The sequence below is a fragment of the Rhinolophus ferrumequinum genome, chromosome 24 (assembly GCF_004115265.2).
Source record: "Rhinolophus ferrumequinum isolate MPI-CBG mRhiFer1 chromosome 24, mRhiFer1_v1.p, whole genome shotgun sequence".
Taxonomy (NCBI): Eukaryota; Metazoa; Chordata; class Mammalia; order Chiroptera; family Rhinolophidae; genus Rhinolophus; species Rhinolophus ferrumequinum.
In genome coordinates, this window is record NC_046307.1 from 4,243,432 (window position 1) to 4,265,812 (window position 22,381).

A 22,381-nucleotide genomic window follows, 5' to 3' on the forward strand; every position below is an offset into this window, starting at 1 on the left:
ATCTTGACAGGGTAGTGGTGTGTAGCGATAGAAGGGGTGGAGGTGTCCCACACAATAGGATCGACGAGGGACGGAGGTAAGGGGATCTGTATCGGAGTGCTGGAGGTGGAGAGGGAGGAAAAGGATGGGTTTAGGGATGGGCAGATGAAATTGAAAGGAGAGAATATCTCACCCTAATATAGGAGTGGGACACCTGGGGAGAATCAGAAATGAGTGGCAAAAACCCAAGTTATGAAGTGAATAAGTTAGGGCACAGGTAGTTCCAGCCTGTGAGATAAGGCCATCAACCCCGACAATGGAGCTGTGGAAGGGATGAGTAGGCCCCGAAAATTCAGGGAGGCCAGAGTCGATGGCCCTCGTGTCTATTAAGAAGGCGATCAGCTTACCTGCCACATGAGAGTTACCCTGGGCTCTGCTGCTGTGGTGTGGAGGGAGCCGGGGGCCCTGGGCTCCGGCAGTCCTCTGTGGCTAAGCCAAGAAGGCTAGGAGGGTTGAGGTCCGACCCTCCTGAGGAATGGGGGATGGTGGCTGGAACCTGCCCTTGAGGAGGCTGGTCACAATCCACCTTCCAGTGTCCCTTTTTTCCACATTGTAGACAGGGCCCTGGAGGAGGTCGGGGGTTGGTGCAAGCCCGTGCCCAATGGCCCTCCTTGCGCCCACCTAAAACAAGGTCCGGAAGGTGCTCTTGAAGCAGGGCCGTTACCTTGTCCCCGGTCCTTGGTGCCCATTTGGGAGCCTTTGATTGCAGCAGCCAGCAACTGGTATGTCGTCTGATCTCTTTGTGTGTTGTCAAGTTTAGCCCGCTCATCCCTATCATAAAAGACCTTGAAGGCCATAGAGAGGAGATCTCTTTGAGGGGTTTGAGGGCCCTCTTTGGCCTTTTGGTTTTGCTGAGTTCGGCCTGGCCAATTGGCTTGGGAATCCCAGCCAGGGCCGTCACACGGGTACAGCTGCTGCTCCAACCGGTCTCTGATCATCCTGTCTGTGTCAATTATCTGCGTGTCCCTGTGCCACGACCCAGACCCGCTCCTCCTCGGCGAGTAGAGTGGAGGAGAGGATGATATAGATATCATGTCAAGTGAGATCATAGGATTGTGCCAGATATCTGAGTTCTTTAATGAACACATCTGGATTGGAGGAGAAGAATCCTAGTCGGTTTTATTTGGGAGAGGTCTGATAGAAAGAACGGGGTGTGGACTCGAACTGTGCCCTCCCCGCCAGCAACCTCTCAGAGAGGAAGAAGCGGGGCAGGTGCAGAAGGGATAAGATTGTTTTCTTGACAAGAGCGCGATCGGGTATGTGGAGGAGAAGGGAGATCAGGAATTGAGCCGGCAAAACCATTATAATATATATAAAATGTAAACACGTACGGACCTTAGAGACCATGTATGTAAACAGAACCACCAACACTTGCAGAGAGGACCTAAGATCTTACAGTTGCCCTTCCAGCTTCAGGAGGCTGTAACAGGGAGTGGGATTAAAAGTGCCACTGGGTTTAAAAGTGCCTCTTTTTTTCTCTTCAGTTACCTCAGCCCCAAGTGGAGGCTGCAGCAGCCCTTTGTTTACATTTGAGGTTATCTGCAAGACCTTGAAAGTTACTGAGAGTTAGAGAAATCTTTTCAGACTTGCTTTTGTCAAGTTCCTGAATATAGAGTTGGTGTACAAAACAATTTTAAATACATGATTTAAGGGGCTCACAGAAGATATAGATACAGAGCTCCCTATCAGCTTGGTGTCTAAGACATAAATAGAAAAGGAAAAGGAAAAGAGAAAAGACAAACTAGAGGCAAATAAAACAAATAAATTACATAAACTAGTACTTACAGAACTAAATCCTCCTGAAATGAGGAGCTGGAGTTTGGGGGAGAAGGTGTAGGCTGAGAGGATTGTAGGGTGTGGGCTGGAAGAGAGGGACCTGATCATCAGCTGGGTCAAAGGAGGAAGTTTTATCTGGAGGAGGAGAAGGCTTAGAGTGGGCTAGGAGAATTTGGAAAGTGTTGTAGGTTTGGCAGAGGGAGGGTCGAGCTCGAAGAGCAAAGAATGCCTGGATGTAGGGAATTTCTGACCACTTTCCGTTGCAGTGACAGAAGTTACATTGGGGTCAGGCAGTGTTATAGTAAAAGATAAGTTGTGTGGCTTGGATCGCCTGTAAGTTGAGCCTGAGGGAGTTGTAAGTTGTGTAGGGGACAACTGAGAGGCGTAGATTTGGCAAGGACCGAAAGCAAGGTCCCCATGGTTCGTAGACAAAGAGTGAGAAGGGTGAGGAGAACAAGGGGATGAGGCGTCCCAAATCCTGGTGTTTGTCCCTCACGAGTACGAGTACGAGAGATCATTGGCACACTGGGAGTATCCTAGACTGGGAAGATCTGGGCCCCTGGGCCTGAGAGGAACCTTCTGGCGTAGCACTAGGACTTTTGTAGAACCGTAGAACAGTGGAAGTCAGAAGGTCCGAGATGAGAATAGGAGGTCTCACTCATCCAGTGAGTCTGGCCTGATGTTGTCAGGGATGTTAGCAACGGAAGGGAGAAAGTCCCGAAGTGAATCCTTACAGCAGGTCTGGGAGGGTAGCCAGAGAGCAGATCAAGCCCCGGAGGAGGGAGAAGAGAAAGAGAAGGGGCGATCCTGCATTCTCTGGCCTAAACCCTCACGGGTTTTAGCACCAAATGATAGGTCTGCCAGTAAAGGAACGCGTATGGTCAGGCAAGTTAAGAAAATTTTTATTGTAAGAGAGAAAAGTCTATCGGGCTGAGCAAAAGATGGCTACAGCCCGGGCTGAATCCAGAGGAGATTGCAGTTCTGAGGGAGAGGGTGAGGAGAGTTTTATAGAGGTGATGCTGACAGAGTAGCATTGTTTGAACAGAAAATGCTGACTGCCTGTGAGCCAGTAGCTGTTTTGTGGCATTTTCTGTTATCGCAAGTTTGGCTCTGCCTGCAGGTACAGGCCAACATACATTTTGTTGTTTTCTTGCAGACGTGGCTCTGTCTATAAGTCAAGGTCTCTGAGACCTAACATTCAGAGACCTAACATAAAGTAGGGAGATCAATTAGTTCCGGTTTTAGCACTGAAAGTTCCCATCGTGGGAGCCCTCTCAATCCCTGTACCCCAGGACAGTTGGCTGTGGTACACAATGGTCCTAGTCAGAAGGAACCAGACAAATGTCATTTTTGCTTGCACAGTATACACTGCGGATGGAAGGGTGGTGGTACTTTGTGTTGTGGGGTACTTTACCAAGAGTGACTCACCTGAAGTGCTGTGTCACCCATACAGCGAGACTGGAAGATTGCTGGCCCATACAGCACACTCCATCAGTCTACATTCTTATCTGTCCTATTTATAGTTATTTTGCATAAGTGTGAAAGTGCCTATTTCATCATCGCTTGCTTTATAGTCAAGCTAAACATTTACATATCGAAATGCACGTTACTATTTTATAATATTATAATTTAATTCTAAATACTTTTTGTTATAACTACAGCATTATATTAATTTTAATTTTTAATTTTATGGATGTGTACCAGGCATGCCAAAAAAATGTATACAAATGAACACTTTGGTCAACGTTGCTCAAGCAGTAGTTTGCCATAATCAGAAGTGTCTGGACACTGATGGTAACCACTCTGAGTACCTCTTGTAACTGCAGAAGTCAAACGTGACTTGTATTCATCTCTTGTTATCAGTGTATATTGAGTGTTACAATTTTAATACTATTCTCCTTCCTTAAAATGTGTATACAATTTTTTGGCAACCTCTGTAGATTAAATTGATTTTCTTTCACTCTAAAGGATGTTAAAAACCTTTGTAGTAAGGAGAGCTTTTCTGATCGGACCCTGAACAGGAAGTTGGGTCAGGCAGAGCCTCCCCAGGTGGTGACAGCTGACCTGAGTCTTGATAGAGGGGGTAAGGAAGACGAAGGTGTAGAGGGAAAGCAGTTCTGGGCAGGTAAACACAGGTGTACCACAAGGCAGCCTGAGAGGAGTGTAGGGAGCAGAGGGAGGTGCTGGGGGATGGAAAGGCCACACAGCTGTGCAGGCTGTCAGACTTTAACTACAGAGGGCCTCGAATGCCCAATTAATCTGGATGCCAGCCTCAAGACTCTAGCATCACTGAAAGGTGTAAACAGCCAGATTCATTCAACCAGCAGGGGTGTCTGCTCTGCACCAGGTAACCCATTGGGTACTTGGGACAGGTGGGGACCAAGTCCTTGCCAGTAGAAAGCCCACAGTCTGGAAGGAGGTAGATTTACATTAACTACCCTAATATAATAGCAACAGCCAACACCAACACTTAAGAGAACCAAGGATGGGCTGCAGAGACCCTGCTCTAAACCCTTTACTTACAGCTGTCATTCAATCTGCTCGATAACTGAGGCAGAACCTTCATTATGTCTGTTTTACAGATAGGGTGTGTGAGGCAGATTGAGGTTAAGCAAACTGCCCAAAGTCAGGCAGCTGCTAAGAGGCTGGGCTGGGATTTGAACACAAGCAGTGTGGCTCTGAACACCATGCTCTTAACCATTCCACTTGTGAACTGGTAAGGGAGCTACAGCACTGGGAGGGGTGGCCAGTGTCTAATGGGGGTTTACAAAGGGTGTCCTGGCTGCTGTTTTTGGGTCAGGGTCACAGTGGAATATGGGAGATCAGCTTTGTGAGAGAGGAAGACAAAGACCCCAGGAGGTCAGCACCTCCATGAGAAGGGCTTTCTGAGAGGCCTGGGGACTCACCCACGCGTCCTAATGGGCACTTACTGCTGCCCCAGGGTGAGGCAGTATCTGTGGAGCTGTCCCTGGTCCCCTCCCGCTTGCCGGGTTACACAGTCTTGACCCAGAGACACAGTGGCCCACTTCCCTGAGGTCCCTGTTCCAGGGCCATTGGCCAAACTCTCCCCATCCCTGGCTCCACTCTCCCTGGTCTTCTGCCCAGAGATCCACGGCCATTCTCCTGAAGTGTTTCCCATGGGAGCTGAAGGCTGAATCCTCCTGTAGGTACATCTGAGACTCTCAGATCCCCAGGTCCTTAAATAATGGGACAGCTTACCTTTCAGGGCTGAGAATGAGGTGCTGAAGCAGAATCCTAGGCTCACTCCTAGCAGGGTGGGAAGCTCACCGTCAAAGTCAAGTCATTGCAATGAGTTACCTCATAGCTCATGCAGTAAGCTAAAGACAAGTCAGTTAATATGATCAGCAACAATTCTGAAATTAGCAATATTAGCACGGATATTAGTTACTTCTACAGAGAGTGCTGGGTCAGGATTTCTGCTGGTTTCTGGAAAACGTGAGAGCCTTTGCCTAGAGAACCTGGGAAATCCAGACTCTTATGGGGCCTCATTTGATTGTCAAATCCCCTTGGTGAAGGAGGAAAGGAGCACTTGAAAGTTGACATGGAAAGCAGCATTCATTACGTGCTTAAGCATAATTTTTAAGACAGTCTGTTTGAGCCTCGCTTGTGACCTGATGGAGGGTTTGGGGAAGCACAGTGCCCAAGGACTGAGGGGTTTTCAGAGTCCAGAGTGTTTCCATTCAGCTTGAGTGTGGTGGCTGATGTGCTGGGGTAGGTGATGAGCTGACTTTCAGAAGTGTGGTCACTGGGGGCAACTGTCACTGATTGATGATCACAGAGGTTGAAAACAGGCGCTGTGGTTTCTTGTTACCATGTCTACACAGTACAGGCCTGTGGGAGCTATTAATTCTCACCCTTCACAACCTCTAGCTAAGGTGTCACCTGCTAATAACAGGCTCTTCACTGCTCTGGCCTGAGACCTTTGCAAGGAGCGGGAAGCAGGGAAGAGGGCAAAAAGGAGAACTTTGTCCTCAGGGATGTCAGCTTGCTCCAGGAAGCGCGATGCCTCCTGTGTGAAGCGCTGACTGCTCTTGCCCACGAGCAGCAGGGAACCACAGTGCCCTGGAGCCTTGTCCTATGTCCCCACCTGCACCTCCCTGGCTCTGCTTAGCCAACCGTTAGAGAAGGATGGGACAAGAGAAGAAATACTAAAGCTTGTCCAGGTCCATAGTCAGGAGGACGCTGGGGGATGGGTGGGGTGGAAGGAGAGAGAGGGGGGTGGTAGACAAGGGCTCTTGGCCAGTGAGGATTCAAAAGTGCTGGGAGGTGCTGATGCCCACAGGAGACACACCATGTGGAGCTCCCACATGCTGTCGTGAGGAGCCAAGTCCCTGAGATGTCCCGGGGCGGAAGCATGGGGACCCCGTGAGATGCTCCCAGCGGGTCACCCACACGGACGGGTGCTGGGGGAGGGGAAGAGGGGACTACAGGTGGGATGAGGTGTGCTGGAGCTTCCTGCCAAAGGATCTTTCCATCCACACCCTGGAGCATGGGGAGCAGCAAGGGGTACCCAGCTTTGACTAGGCCTTTGATCCCTTCCGGGATGAGAGAGTCCATTTCCTGCCCTGTCCCCCTCCTGCCTTCTGGGGGCTAACCCCCACCAGGGAAGACTTGCACCCCAGGGCTTCTGCTGTGGGAACCCCGAGCAGCTGGTGACTGGCTCATGCCAGCACCCTCTCTCTGTGAGGCGGGGAGGCCATCCACCTGCCTGGGCCTCCTCACCTCGGAGGCCTCTACTGCTGGTAAAAGGACCCTTTTGTACCTCGGATCTCTGAATCCTCAGAAATTCACTAACTGCAGGAGCAAACTGTTACCTACCAAGAATTTAACAAAAAGTTTTGCTTAGCAAATGTTCCAAAAGGAAATGAAATAATAAGCTAAGCTTATTAGCTCAGATGACACACGTATGAGAGTCTGGCAAAGCGCAGGGCACATAGCAATAGCTCCACAAATATTTGGGGCTGTTATTCAGAAGTTCAAGGACAAGACCTGGGGTAAGGCTGCTGTCCGCCACCTGCCGCTGACAACCGATGGGAAATGGAGAGACTCAGGACTCACATTGGAGGATGCAGGTTGAGAGAGGCTGAGGGGAGCCCAGGCTGGGAGGGCAAAATGTCCCATGTTTGTTCGTTTGTTTTAAAAAAATTTTCAATTACAGTTGACATACAATATTATATTAGTTTCAGGTGTACAGCATAATGGTTAGACATTTATATAATTTACAAAGTGATCCACCCGATAAATCTAGTACCCACCTGGCACTATATATAGTTATTACAATGTTATTGACTATATTCCCTGTGCTATACTTCATGTACCCATGACTATTTTGTAACTACCAATTTGTACTTCTTAATCCCTTTACTTATATGTGGAATCTAGAAACAAAATATACAAACAAACAAAACAGAAATAAACTCATAGATACAGAGAACAAACTGATGGTTGCCCAGAGGGATTGGGTTTGGGGGCCTGGGTGAAAATACCCCACATTTCTGTCGGACCAAAGAGGCATATTGTAGATAGAAACATCTAGTCCGAAAGTGAGAAGTGGGGGTGCACTGGCACCTCCAGGGCAGGTGGTGGTAGCCCCTCTCAGCTTGCTCTCCAGTCCACCGAGGTCGGGTCGCCCAGAGGCACAGTCTTGATGTGAAAGGAGACACAAATGAAAGACAGTTCCTCACGGCCACCCTTGCACACTCACACCGGCATGCACGTACACTCATGTGCCCACACACAGCGCCAGAGCGGGGGAGACGCCCAAGAGAGCCCCCAGGTCCCACTGAATCCATCGACAATAATGACATCACTTTGCCTGTGAACAGTGTTTCACACCTTACTGAACACTTTCAAAATTTCACGGAGTCCGCTTTTCCTGTGGGAGCCGCTGGGTCGAAAGGAGCGTGGTTGTCTCCTCTCCCTGCCATGGCGTGTGCTTGTCCACTGATATCAGTGTACTCCGAAAAGGGGGAATCATCTGGCAAAAATGTCACTTTGCCTGCTGTGTTCAAGGCTCCCATTCGACCAGATATTGTGAACTTGCGGAAAAACAATAGACAGCCCTGTGCTGTCAGTGAATTAGCAGGTCATCAAACCGGCACTGAGTCATGGGGTACTGGCAGAGCTGTGGATCGAATTCCCAGCGTTCAAGGCGGTGAGACTCATCATTCAGGCGGGGGTGCCTTTGGCAACATGTGTTGTGGAGGCCGCATGTTTGCACCAACCAAAACCTGGCACCGCTGGCACCGCAGAGTAAACACAACACAGAAGCGATATGCCACCTGCTCTGCCTTGGCTGCCTCGGCCTTAACCAGCGCTGGTCATGTCTAAAGGTCATCGTATTGAGAAAGTTCCTGAACTTCCTTTGGTGGTTGAAGATAAAGTTGAAGGCTACAAGAAGACCGAGGAGGCCTGGAATGATATCAAAAAAGTCTACGCCTTCAGCGAATGAGAGCTGGCAAGGGCAAAATGAGAAACTGTCGTCGTATCCAGCGCAGGGGACCTCGCATTATCTATAATGGTATCATCAAAGCCTTCAGAAACATCCCTGGAATTACTCCGCTTAATGTAAGCAAACTGAACATTTTGGAACTTGGTCCTGGTGGGCATGTGAGCTATTTCTGCATTTGGACTGAAAGTGCTTTCCACAATTTAGATGATCTGTGTGGCACTTGGTGTAAAGCTGCCTCCTTCAAGAGTAACTACAACCTTCCCACACACAAGATGCTCAATACAGACCTTAGCAGAATCTTGAAAAGCCCAGAGATTCAAAGAACCCTCCGAGCACCATGCAAGAAGATTCATCGCAGAGTCCTAAAGAAGAATCCACTGGAAAACCTGAGAATCATGTTGAAGCTAAACCCACATGCAGAGACCATGCACCGGAACCCATTTTTCACCAGGCCAAGAATCACCAGCTGCAGGTGGATAAAGCCGCAGCAGCTCTAGAAGCCAAATCAGGTGAGAAGGGGGTTCCAGGCAAGAAGCCAGCGGTAGGGAAGAAAGGGAAGAAGGCTGTTGGTGGGAAAAAGCAGAAAAAGCCTTTGGTGGGAAAAAGGGTATAGCTACGAAGAAACCAGCAGCTGAGAAGAAGCCTGAGGAAAAGAAACCCGCCACAGAAGAAAAGAAGCCTGGGCATAAACTGAAGTTTGTTTATTCCATAAAGGTCAAATCACTTTGGACAGCTAATTTGGAATAAAAGCCTGATCAAAGTGGCAGGGAGAAACATAAAAAAAAGAAAAAGTTTCACGGAGTCCTTGTACCAGCGTGGAGGTCTGTGCAACTTACCCGTTTTCCAAATGAAGAGCTGGACGTGTAGACGAGTGTTGCTAGACCCGAAATCAAGGCTCAAAAGCCATGTGTTATTGATCAAAGTCCACCTCCCTTGCCCTACAGCTGTCCCCATAGGCACCCCTACGTTTCTTGTGTAATTAGTCCAGTTCCCTTGTGTACCAATAACTGCCACAAGTTAATTGTCAGTCCTTCCTGTAGGAGGACAGCCTCTGCCCAGGAGATGGTAAGGACCTGTGTGGGCACTGGGATGTCCACAGCCTCATGTCCCCAGAGGCAGGCATGGAGAGGTGCTCCCGTGTTTGTTGATAGGGTGGACACACTGTCTCTAACCACTGGAGAGGTCGTGAGCAGCACAGCTCCTCCATCAGCTCTCGAGGGAACCGCTTAATCACTGATGCCCCCAAACCCCACCGTGCTGCCTGGTAGGCATGCTGAGCTGTGGGGACGAGGGTCTGGAGGGGTGGGGACCGGTCTGACCCACAGGCTTGCTCTGGTATTCTAGGAACCTCTTCAGGAGGTAGATACACTCGTGCTCTCGCCCAAACCTCCTTTGCTTTTCAGTGGCCTTGCCGCCTCCCAGTTGCACTTGGTGATAAGGAAGACACGATGGGCAGCCCTCCAGGTGTCCGTCTCTATGAGGTGTAGCCCACCCCTCATAATAAACTGGTGAAACCCTCAGATGCTGCCATCAGCTGGGACCTTGAATCTGGCCATGAGCTGGATAATGTGGATGCATGGAAGGGCCCAGCCTCATCGGGAGGCCTCCGGGGTGGGAGGCAGGGTGGGGTGTGGGAACCCAGGGGCCACACAGGCCTCCTTGAATAACTGGTTTTCTGCCCAGATTCTGAGAACTTTTTCAAAATGTGCAGTTTGTATTTGTGTTTTTTAGACATGGTTAACTAGAAGCTCTCTGAGTTTGTCTGTTTTACGATTCTCCCCTCCACACTGTGCTTTCATGTGAACCGCCCATTTTCAGAGCTGATTCTCCCACCCCAGTCTCCTCAGCTCATCCCTCCCCAGGGTATTGGCTCTGGCCACCCAAGCAGGGGCTGCCTTGCTTGCTCTTGAACTGCTGGGGGACGGTGGGAGGCCTTTGGCCTCAAGCTGGGGCCTCTGCTCGACACACACTGCCACCGTTGAAGTGGCCCATCATGGTGTGCAGGTAGCCTTGGAACCAGTGCTGCCGGCCCAGCACCTGGGTCCAATTCTGCTCCCAGAAGGCTCCCTCCTGCCGTGGATCCACTGCCTCAGAGACTCCACTTTCCGCTGCTCATTGTAGGGCCAGGTGACCCTCTGGCCTTCCAGGCCCACGAAGACAATGTAGTCAGGGATGCTGGGCCGACCTCTGACATCCTCGGATGTAAGAACACAGAGTGTGAGACCCTGGGAAGGGCATTAATACCGTCTCTAGGTCATGAGTGACCTGAGTTGTCCTGACCTCATTGGTCTCAGGCCCTTTGTATGATGCCAATTCAGAGGCATCAAGAGGTTAGGTCCCTGTCCCTGGTCACAGAGCTGAGAGCTGGGAACAAGCCCAGCCGTGAGGCTTAAGAGTACACGGAGGGTCCTTGCAAGTCTGAAGGGAAACCACAATGATCTCCCCACCCCACTCCCACCCTGGGATCCAGCCCTGGGTCTACCTTGTTAACTCTGACTTGGATATTTGTTTCTGCAAGGGGGATACTAAAGCCCTTTACTCGCAAAGCAGGTGGATGGGGAGTGCCGTGGGTAAAGAGCTGACTGGGGGCTGGAAGGCAGGCAAGTGGGCAGTGCCGTGGGTAAGGGGCTGGAAGAAGTGGGTATGCATAGGACTACATAAGGGGAGATGTGTCACTAGCGGCAGAACTGGACTCTGGGTCTTCCCCAGGAACTGGGGGTCCTGGGGCAGTCACAGCAGGCTGCACCTCTTCTACATCTTGCAACACCTGAAATCAGGTTAAAAGGAAAGATGGCAGGGAGGGGAACAAAAGCTACATGAGGGTTTGGACGAGGGGAAGGCAGAGGCAAGGACCTGTCCAGAGTCCTTCCCTTAGAGACAGCCCCTCTCTGAGGCCACTGTTTGCTCTTGTCCTGATTTTAGCCTGTGCAACCCCCTGCCCCACCCACAGTGGGCAGTGCCATAGACCCTCAGGAGGTGACAGAGTAGAGACAGCCCAGGAACCTACCTGAAGTGAGTTATGCCTGGGAGGAGAAGGTGATTGGGAAATCCAGAAAAACAGGCAGGCTGCCCCGGAAAAGGCATTCTAGGGACAGACTGATCATCACTGGAAAGACCTTTTCCAGACAATGATGTTCTGGAGACATAGGAACAGGCCTCCTCAGAGTGGTGGGATTTTGGAGAGAGCCTCGGAGAGTAGCTGATGGCTGAGGATCCTCAAAGGGGAGGACGGGGTGCTACTCTGCCTCACACAAGGCCTCTTCCTCCACTGGGCCTTTCTGGCCCCTTCATTGTGTCTCCAAGGCGATGGTGCAGATGAGGCAAAAGCAGGAAAAGTTGCCCCCTCCTTGCTTGCATGTTAAGAGTCTGCTGCTAGCTGGTCTCTTGTCTCCGCTCTGGACTGTTGGTGCCACAGGGAGCAGCAGCGCAGTCCACCACACGCTGCGTAAACATCGGGGGAGGAAATGCCTAGGCAAGTGCTTTAAGGGTGAAGTGACCATCATCTCCTTTAGTTCAGAAGTCGTTCTGAATGTCGAGTAACTGTAGTAATAAGTGTAAGAGCGACAGCCTGAGACCACAGTTGTGACTGCAAGGACCATGTTACTATTTTGTTCTTTTTATTATTGTTTTTTTTTCTAATTAAACTTTGTTTTAATGAGTCTCAAAATTCTTGTTCAAGTTGTTTCCATTAAAAAGTACTGATTTTAAAAACTAATGACTTAAAAACTGCCACACACAAAAACAAATGGTCCACAAAAGATTCTCCTTTCCTTCTGAAGGTTTTACGATGCATTGTAATCATTAACCAGTCTTTTACTATTACACTTAAATGGCCAATTGAGACAAACAGTTCTGAGACTGTTCTTCCACCACTGATTAAGACTGAGGTGGCAGGTATTGGGGCTAACAGACATTTAGCCTTCTGAGCTTTCTGGGCAGACTTGGTGACCTTGCCAGCTCCAGCTGTCTTCTTGTCCACTGCTTTGATGACACCCACAGCAAATGTCTCGTGTCACGAACAGCAAAACGGCCCAGAGGAGGGTAGTCAGAGAAGCTCTCAACACACCTGGGCTTGCCAGGAACCATGTCAACGATGGCAGCATCACCAGATTTCAAAAACTTAGGGCCATCTTCTAGCTTTTTCCCTGAACGATGATCAATCTTCTCCTTCTGCTCAGCAAATTTGCAAGTAATGTGAGCTGTGTGACAATGAAACACAGGTGTGTATCTGGCACGGATTTGGCCTAGATGGTTCAGGATAATGACCTCAGCCATGAAGCCAGCTACCTCAGTTGGTGGGTCATTTTTGCTGTCACCAGCCACATTGCCATGATGAACATCTTTGACAGACACATTCTTGACATTGAAGCCCACATTGTCCCCAGGAAGAGCTTCACTCAAAGCTTCATGGTGCATTTCAACAGACTTTACTTCAGTTGTAACATTGACTGGAGCAAAAGTGACCAGCAAGCCAGGTTTGAGAACACCAGCCTCCACTGGACCCACAGGGACAGGACCAATACCACCAATTTCGTAGACATCCTGGAGGGGCAGACGCAAAGGCTTGTCCGTTGCATGAGTTGGTGGCAGGATGCAGTCCAGAGCTTCAAGCAGCATGGTTCCACAGACACTGCCATCTTTACGGGTGACTTTCCATCCCTTGAACCACGGCATGTTAGTACTTGGCTCCAGCATGTAGTCACCATTCCAACCAGAAATTGACACAAATGCAACTGTGCCAACATTGTAGCCAGTTTTCTTAATGTAGGTGCTGACTTCCTTAACGATTTCCTCGTATCTCTTCTGGTTATAAGCCAGCTCAGTGGAATCCATTTTGTTAGCATGAACAATTATTTGTTTCACACCCAGTGTGTAAGCCAGAAGGGCATGCTCACGGGTCTGCCCATTCTTAGAGATACCTGCTTCAAATTCACCAGCACCACCAGCAGCAACAACTAGGACAGCACAGTCGGCCTGAGATGTGCCTGTAATCATGCTTTTGATAAAGTCTCTGTGTTCTGGGGCGTCAGTGATGGTCACATAATACTTGCTGGTCTCAAATTTCCACAGGGAGATATGAGTGGTGATCCCACATTCACATTCAGCTTTCAGTTTATCCAAGACCCAGGCAGACTGGAAGGAGCCCTTTACCATCTCAGCAGCCTCCTTCTCAAATGTTTCAATAGTTCTTTTGTCGATCCCACCACATTTGTAGATCAGATGACCAGTGGTGGTAGACTTGCCGGAATCTACGTGTCCGATGACAATGATGTTGATGTGTGTCTTTTCCTTACTCATTTTGGGTTAGAGTTAGCGGTGGTTTTCACTACACCTGTGTTCTGGTGGCAAACCCGCTGCAAAAAGAAGCACCATGTTACTACTTTAATACACCATGTTTGGACATTACTTTAGCTGGTGAGGAAAAAGACTGAGACCTCAATTTGCCCCAGAGAGCTGTGCAGACCCCATGCAGACTCATGTACAGGACACTGGGTCACCTGAGGAGACAGCAAGCCACACTCACTCCTCAGCCCTATGTGGAGGCCATGCCTGGAGCCTTGGGTGTAGTGCCCTTGGGGGTTGGGGGGTAAAAACAAGGCTAGGAGGGAGGGGATGCAGACCACACCCCCTGAAGAGGGTTGACTACATCTTAGAGCAGCTGGACGCCACTGGAGGCATAAGGGTAAGTTAGTGTAACTTTTTACAACTGGAAATAGAAGTCACTTTGTACATTTGCCCTAGGTCTGCCTTCCTAAAAACTAAATTTGCTAGTTAAAAGCATTTTGTATTTAGACACATCTCAAACACATTAAAGTAGAAAAAATAATATAATGACCCCTTTTTACACCCATGAACAGAAGATTTTCATTTTAATGTAGTCAAAGCTATCCCATTTACTAGTCTTTTCAAACGGTTATTGTCTTGGTGTCTTGTTTAAGATACCTATGATCAGCTACATTTTCTTCCAGAGTTTTCGATTTGTAATGTAGGTGTTCAACCCATCTGGAGTTAGTTAGCATTAGTCATGTAAGTAAGGAGTCAGACATCTCTTTCAATGTGGGTATCCGGTTCGTTCAGCTCCACTTACTAGACAGTACCTATTTCACCCGCTGACACACCATGTACTTCTCCCATCCAACGCCATTCCACACATGCCCGAGTCCAATACAAGGCTCTGTGCTGTGTTCGGTGGGTCAGTTGGTCTGTCCCCGTGCCAGCGCCCAATGTCAGCATTAAAATAAACCTTGTTATATGGTACAGCAAATATTTCTATTCGTCTTCTTTTAAAGAAACTTTGGTATTTCCCGCTTGATCTTCCATAGAAATTTTAGAATTCAGGTTCCTTCCCCCCTTTGCGGCATTTCCCTCCTTGCTGATTTGCCACATTTCCCCAGAACCCCTCTGGTCATTTGCTCACCAGGTGTGACCCCATTACCTGCCAGGGCCATCCACGCCCAAGAGTTGACAATGTGACAGTCAGCTACAGGGCTGCTAAAAATAAAAGAATCAGAGAGACAGAAAAGTCAGAGTCCCTCTCCTCTCTGGGTGGAAAATGCTTTTCCCTCATTCACTGGAAGCTATGGAAAAATTCTCACACCTTTGTTCCCTGTCCCCAGTGCTCCCCTGGGTGTCTTGGCTAGACGGCCCCCGAGGGTCACTGGGGACCTGCCTCCTCCAGCCTCTAGATTCTCTCTGCCCTCGCTGTACTCCCTGAGCCACCAGAAGTCACAACACTTTCATTTTCTTTTCCTGTAAATGCTTGTGTGGGTTTTTAGTATTCTTTTCCTGGAAACGCTTGTGCTGAGAAAAGTATAAACATATTCTGTAAATGCAGGCCCTCAACTATCAGCCATGTCTTCCTGAGGGAGGGGCTGGCGTCAGAGGCTGTTGTCCCTGCTGCCCACACACTGGGCCTCATTACCTCAGGCAGGACAGAGGCTTGCCAGCGCTTTCTCTCTACATTCACCACAGGAGCACACCGTGTCTGCATTTCTTGGGCGAGCACAGGTCGCTCTCTCCCTCTGAGGACAGTGCAGAGGTGAGCAGACATGCAGCTGGGCGACGGGCACCTTTCCGGTCAGGCAGAGCCCAGGCCCCGCCCATCTGTACACTCCACACTCTCCACACCTTTGTCCCCATCTGCGTGTTTGTCTCTGGTGGAGCAGTCTAGTGGTGGCCCTGCTCTTCTTGTCACATCAATCTAGGCCCACATTTGACTTACTCCTCTCACTCCTCTCCGTGTCTCCCCCAGAAAGCCAGCTCTATGAAATCAGGGATTTCCATTACTGAAGCTTCAGTGCTGGACACTGCCTAGCACACAGCAGACACTCAATAAGAATTTGCTTAGAGAAAAAGGAAGGAATAAAGAATTTGCTTCTAGAATAAAGAAATAAAGGAAAGGGCGGTGGATGGGTGGCTCAGTTGGTCAGAGTGCAAGCTCTGGGCAATGGGGCTGCAGGTTCGATTCCCACATGGGCCAGTGAGCTGCGCCCTCCACAACTAGAATGAAGTCGATGAGCTGCCGCTCAGCTCCCGGGTGGCCAGATGGCTCAGTTGGTTGGAGTGTGGGCTCTCAACCACAAGGTTGCTGGTTTAACTCCCGCAAGGGATGGTGGACTGCACCCCCTGCAACTAACAACGTTGACTGGACCTGGAGCTGAGCTGTGCCCTCCACAACTAAAATGGAAAGGAAAACAACTTGACTTGGGTGGAGCTGATGAGTCCTGGGAAAAACACACTACTGTTCCCCAATAAAAAATCCTGGAACACACACTGTTCCCCAATAAAAAGTCCTGTTCCCCTCCCCCCATTAAAAAATCTTAAAAAAAAAAAAAGAAATAAAGGAAGGAATCATGGACAATTCAAATGCTGTTCTCATTCCTCCGGTGATTGCTTTGAGCTTATTGAGATACCCTTCCTTAAGCACGTGGTAGTTTCTCAAAATATGAACTTAACATGACTGATACTATATATTCACAAGTCAAAAAAGGGAGGTAAGACTAGGTTTTAAGCAGTAGAGTAAGATGGGATACAAATATCACTGAACATAGTCACTCTCTTTTTAAGTAGTTAAATTGAGACCACAGAGTGTCACCATGTAACATTTGTGGTTTGATGTCAGTCTCAGTGTTAGCACTTATCTATGTCATTTCCCCCCCTTTTTTCCCACCTCCCCCCACCACTCTGGTTCACGCTATTGTTTCTCAGTCTAGTTGTGTAGGACACAGCTCCCTGGCCCATGCTGGTGTTATGAGTCATGTGCTCCCCCCGGCTGAGGCAGTGGGTCTCCAGTCGTCCGTCGGCTGCTCACAGAAACTCTCGCCGGCTGCTGGCCACTCACACTGGCCACCAGCCACCCATAGCAGCACACGGTAGCACACAGCAGCCCATGCTGGCTGCTGAACACTCACCCTGGCTGCTGGTTGTTCATGGCGGCACGTGGCAGCCCAGCTCCAGGGAGAGCTGTTCATTATCTTAGCTGTCGAGGGCGCAGCTCACTGGTCCATGTGGGAATCGAACCGGTGACCTTGGCATTAGGAGCACGCGCTCCAGCTGCCTGAGCCACCAGGCCGGCCCCTACATCTGTCTTTTGATTGGAGCATTTTGAAATAAAAAAATTCTCCAATCAAAACACGTGGTAGTAGAAGGCATAAAAAGCAAGATTTATCTATATTTTGCCTACAAGAGACTCACTATAGATCAAAACATACCCAGCCTGGAAGTGAAGGAATGCAAAAAGATATTACAGATAGAAATGAAAAGAAAGTTGGGGTAGCAATATTCAAATCAGACAAAATAGACTTTAAAACAAAGAATGTAAATGGAGACAAAGAAGGACATTACATATTTATAAAAGGGTCAATCTAAGAAGAGGGCATAACGATTATAAACAACTACAAACCCAATATAGCAGCACCCAAGTACATATAGCAAATATTAATAGATATAAAGGCAGAAATCAACAGTAATACACTAATAGTTGGGGATTTTAATACCCCATTTACCTCAGTGGATCATACAGACAGAAAAGTAATAAGGCAATAACAGCCTTAAATGTCACATTAGACCCGATCAACTTAATAGACATTTATAGAACATTTCATTCCAAAACTGTGGATTACACATTTTTCTCAAGTGCACATGAAACACTTCCCAGAATAAACCACTTATTAGGCCACAAAACAAACCTCAATAAATGGTCAATTAATCTATGACAAAGGAGGCAAGAACATAGAATGGAGAAATGACAGTTTCTTCAATAAGTGGTGCTGGAAAAACTGGACAGGTACAAGCAAAACAATGAAACAGGACCACTCTCTTATACCATATAGAAAAATAAACTCACAATGGATTAAAGACTTAAATATAAGACCTGAATCTGTAAAACTCCTAGAAGAAAACATATGTAGTAAATTATTTGACATCAGTCTGAGTGATATCTTTTTGGATCTGTGCCCTAGAGCAAGGGAAACAAAAGTAAAAATAAACAAACGGGACTTTATCAAACTGAAATGCTTCTGCACAGCAAAGGAAACCATCAACAAAACGAAAGGATGATCTACTGAATGGGAGAAGATATTAGCAAATGATATATCCGATAAGGGGCTAATGTCCAGAATATATAAGGAACTCATACAACTCAACACCAAAAAGACAAAAAATCCAATTTAAAAAATGGGCAGAGGACCTGAATAAACATTTCGCCAAACAGTACATACAGATGGCCAACAGACCTATGAAAAGATGCTCAGTGTCACTAATCATCAGAGAAATGCAAATCAAACTGCAATGAAATATCTCATACCTGTCAGAATGGCTATCACAAATAAATCAACAAAGAGCAAGTGTTGGTGAGGATGTGGAGAAAAGGGAATCTCATGCCTTGTTGATGAGATTGTAAATTAGTGCCGCCACTATAGAAAACAGTATGGAGATTACTCACAAAACTTAAAATAGAACTACCTCATGACCCAGCAATCCCACTTCTGAGTATTTATCTGAATAAAACAAAGCACTATTCACAAAGATATATGCACCCCTATGCTCACTACAGCATTATTTAAAATAGCCAAGACATAAAAGTAACCTAAGTGTCCAGCGATAGACAAATGGATAAAGAGGATACGGTACGTACGAGGCCGGACATTTAAGTTCGCGAACTCATCCTAGAAAAAGTGCTACATCCCTCATTGCTGAATATCACTATGGTCACCTTCCAAATACTCCCCTTGGGAAGCTGTGCATTGATGCCAGCCCCTAGTTCACCCTTCGAAGCAATTTTGGAACTCTTTTTCTAGAATGGCATCAGAGCTGTCGTCATATTACCCTGATGTCCTGAATGTCATCAAAATGTCTTCCTTTCAATATTTCCTTTATCTTCAGGTAAAGAAAGAAGACGTAGGGGGCCAGATCAGGTGAGTAGGTGATTGGATCAGGTGTTCCAATACACTTATTTGTTTGCTGGCTAAAAACTCCTTCACAGACAGTGCTGAGTGAGCTGGTGCATTGTTGTGACACAAGAGTCATGAATTGTTGTCGAAAAGTTCAGGTCATCTAACGTTTTCATGCAGCCTTTTCAGCAATTTCAAAGAGTAAATTTGGTTAACTGTCCAGTTTGTACAAATTCATAATGAATAATCCAATCCCTCTGATATCAAAAAAGGTTAGCAACATCATTGCAACAAATTCTCGAACTTAATTGTCAGACCTCAAATACACAATGGAATATTACTCCACAATAAAAAAGAATGAAATTCTGCTGTTTGCAACAGCATGGGGGCACCTAGAGGGTATTAAGCTAAGTGACATAAGTCAGAGAAATACAAATACCGCATAATTTCACTTGTATGTGGAATTAAAAAAATCAAAACAAATGAAAAAAAACAAAACAAAACCAGACTCACAGAAATAAAGAACAAACTGATGGTTGCCAGAAGATAGGGGTTTGGAGGGATGGATGAAAAAGGTGGAGGGAATAAAGTTAATAATAGTGTGAGAACTTTGCACAGTGACTGGTGGTTATTAGACTTTGTGTGGCGATCACATTGTAAAATATGTGAATGTCGAAACAATATATTGTAACCCGAAAATAATATTGCAAGCCAACTACACTTTAATTAAAAAATCTATTGTTTCTAAAATATCTTCATTCACTCTCGAAAATCATCACAACCACTTTGTGAAGTGAATGTAATTATGACGCACAAACTCTTTAATTCCCTCTTTCCTTGCTTTCAAAAAGAAAATGATGAAGAGTAAAGAAGGGAACAGATCCAGTAACCCCTGAGAGGCAGGTGGGCAAATGAATGTCTAAAATCCACAAGTTTTACAAGTTAGCAATTACAATTTAAATCAAGTTTTTAACACCCACCCCCACCCCTATACAGAAAAGAATTAACTCAGCAAATCTGGATTGTCCATACCCTTCACATTCCAAAGAAAGATTTGGGCCTTGCCCTGCTCCTGGGAGGTAACCTCAGCCCTTGGAGATAAGAGTGATGCTGTTTGCTCAGGGACCTTGGGTCACACCGGACTGGCTAGGCTAGCAATGTGATTTATAATGGGACTTGAACTAGGAGGTATCACCTCGACGTCCGAGAGGCTGGAGACTGAAGGTTACTCACATGGGTGGCAAGTCATGCCTACTTGATTGACATCCAACTAAAAATCCTGGACACTAAGTCTCGGGTGAGTATCTCTGGTTGGCAGTGCATGTTGTCACACACCATTGCTGGAGAATGAAGCACTGTCTACACAGCAACACTAAGGAAAGACATCTGGAAGTTTGTACCTAACGTCTATGGTACAGTGCCCAATGGGTCTTTTTCCATCGTTGATGTTCATCTGTATCCCTTTGCTGTAATAAACTGTAACAATAAATATCATGGCTTCTCTGAGTTCTGTGAGTCCTTCTAGTGAATCACTGAACCTGAGGGTGGTCTTGGGGACCTCTAAGCACCCTCCCCACCCTCAGTCATATCTCATCTCCGCAAGCTGTGTTTAGGACTCTTCCATTCTTATTTAGGAACAGGACAGACAGAAACGAGATGTGTGCATAGATGGGTGGCCGACAGGCCCAATTACAAATCATATTCGCCTATAACTCCACCAAGAGTGTGGAAAATTAGCTTCCAGAATGATTTAAATGCTGTGACAATAGGGAGGAAGGAACTTCAAGACATCAAAGATAGAAACTTCAAGGGAACAAATCTGTCACTTCCTATTCAGTAAGGACTAAAGTCATGTTCTCTCTTTGGAGATATTACCATCTAACAAAGTTTGTTATCATAATGAAAAGCTTGGTGAGAACCATATATATTAAAACAAGCAAGTGTCAAAAAGAGGACCATGCAAAGTTCCAGAATGTGTGAAAAGACAACTGATGAGGGGTAGCTTACATTTCTGACTTTACTGTATTTTACAGCAGCCAATGAAAAGTAGAGTTTGACAATGTGAGATGTGCATGTACAGAATTCTGACCTGTACATGAAACTTTATTAATTTCCATTATGTAAGAAAATCAGACTGGAGTCAATCAGGTTGCCAGTTACAAGGCAGTTTGGAGAATTTCTTCTCAAAGCAGATGGCTGTGATCCATATTACCCCCATCGTCTCTCCTGGGGCTTCCGAGCAGCTGTGTCCTGCAAGGAGAGGGCTTTAGCCTTGGTGGCCACTCCACTAGCCAAAGAGGAAATATAGTCTGGAGCCCTAGATTGGGGGCCCTTAGCTAACTGGGCCCGGCTTTCCAGCAGGAGGGGCTTCTTCCGCACCCCTCCCTCTCAGCACCTGGGACAGGAGGTCAGTAACATTGGTCTCCCAAGGTTGGAGGAGGTGGAAGCCCAGTCTGGGGGAGTGGGGATCTAGGACTGAGAGAGGGGTGTGGGCCCCAGGGCTACACCAGGAGTTGGTAGCTGCAGGGAATCCTGGCACTTTGGAGCTTCACCACACTGTCTCAAGGCCCAGGACGCAGCTCCATGCACTTCTGAGGAGAAGAGTGTGGTAAGGCTACTACCCGGAGACTGGTCCTCACCATGTCTCACTGGGGACTAGGCAGCGAGGATTAGCCATGTGGTGTCCAGTGCCACTCTCAGGACACGTGGCCTGGTGGTGGTCATGACTCACTGAGGATGCCAAGCAGTGACCAACACTTATAGCCTCCAAGAAGGCCAGCCAATTGGGATGGAGTGGAAAAGGTGAGGTGCGTACCTGGGTCTCTTTCATGTGATCCACCCCATCCAACAAGTTATGGGGCAGACACACTGCAGGTGGCCTGCAGTCCCTCTTTTCTGCCCCACCCCCAGATCTAGAAGCAAGGAAGGCTTCCTGAGCTCTGAGCACAGGGAGTAAATCCCTTACCCATAGGCAGCTGCCTCCAGGAATAGGAGGGGCGACCTGACCGGGGCCAAGCCCCCTCTCCAGGCCCAGTGAGGCAGTTCCCAGGCCCTAGGGACAGGGAGCAGGGGCACTGCCTTTATTCGCCTGCTGGACCAGATGTTCCAGGCCCAATGTCTCCTCAAGGACTACTTTCCTCCTTTCGTGGCATCACTGCCTACTTCCCAAGATACTCTGTACCCACGGGGAATGGGTCCCAGAAAGAGACAAGGTAATATGAAGGCGGAAGAGAGGGAGGCGAAGGCGATTTACAGCCACCCCACACTCCTGCCTGGTTTAGGACTTGTGGCTACTAAGCAGGACTGAGCCAAGGTCAAGCAAGGTTAAAGCATAAATGTGGGAGAGAACAGGGAGGGGGCAGAGTGAACCTGGGGAAAAGGAGGGAGAAGGACGAGTGCAGAAGACAATGAGGATGCAAGGAGAGACGCCCTCTCCACAGGCCTGAGGTTAGGAGGCCTAGGTGGATGGACACGCCACAAGTCTTTGGAGTCCACTCTGCCAACTGCCAGACGCAGCAGCCACCTCTTATCTTCTCGAGGTACAAAGAGATTTGCCTTAGGCAATTGAGTCAGCAAAGTGGGGTACTTAGGCACATGTCTGGGTTGGGGTCTCTACAGATACCCAGGCTGCCCCGAGAGCCCAGGGTAACGGGCACAGTCAAAAAACGCAGGATCTGCTCTTCCTTTGGCTACCCACCCCCCA

The 22,381-nt window shown here is 47.9% G+C and overlaps 1 protein-coding gene and 1 pseudogene across 1 annotated transcript; one reads left to right on the top strand and one right to left on the bottom strand.

Moving 5' to 3' along the window:
* The first annotated feature begins 7,494 nt into the window (after positions 1–7,494).
* On the top strand, positions 7,495–9,750 carry LOC117016890 (60S ribosomal protein L4-like). The gene is given in 5 exon segments (XM_033096688.1): positions 7,495–8,145; positions 8,147–8,273; positions 8,276–8,722; positions 8,725–8,895; positions 8,898–9,750. Coding segments are annotated over 5 exon segments (1,467 nt in total). The 5' UTR covers positions 7,495–7,560; the 3' UTR covers positions 9,035–9,750.
* Positions 9,751–10,228: 478 nt separating this feature from the next.
* Positions 10,229–13,585, bottom strand: LOC117017038 (elongation factor 1-alpha 1-like; annotated as a pseudogene).
* Between the last annotated feature and the right edge of the window lie 8,796 nt (positions 13,586–22,381).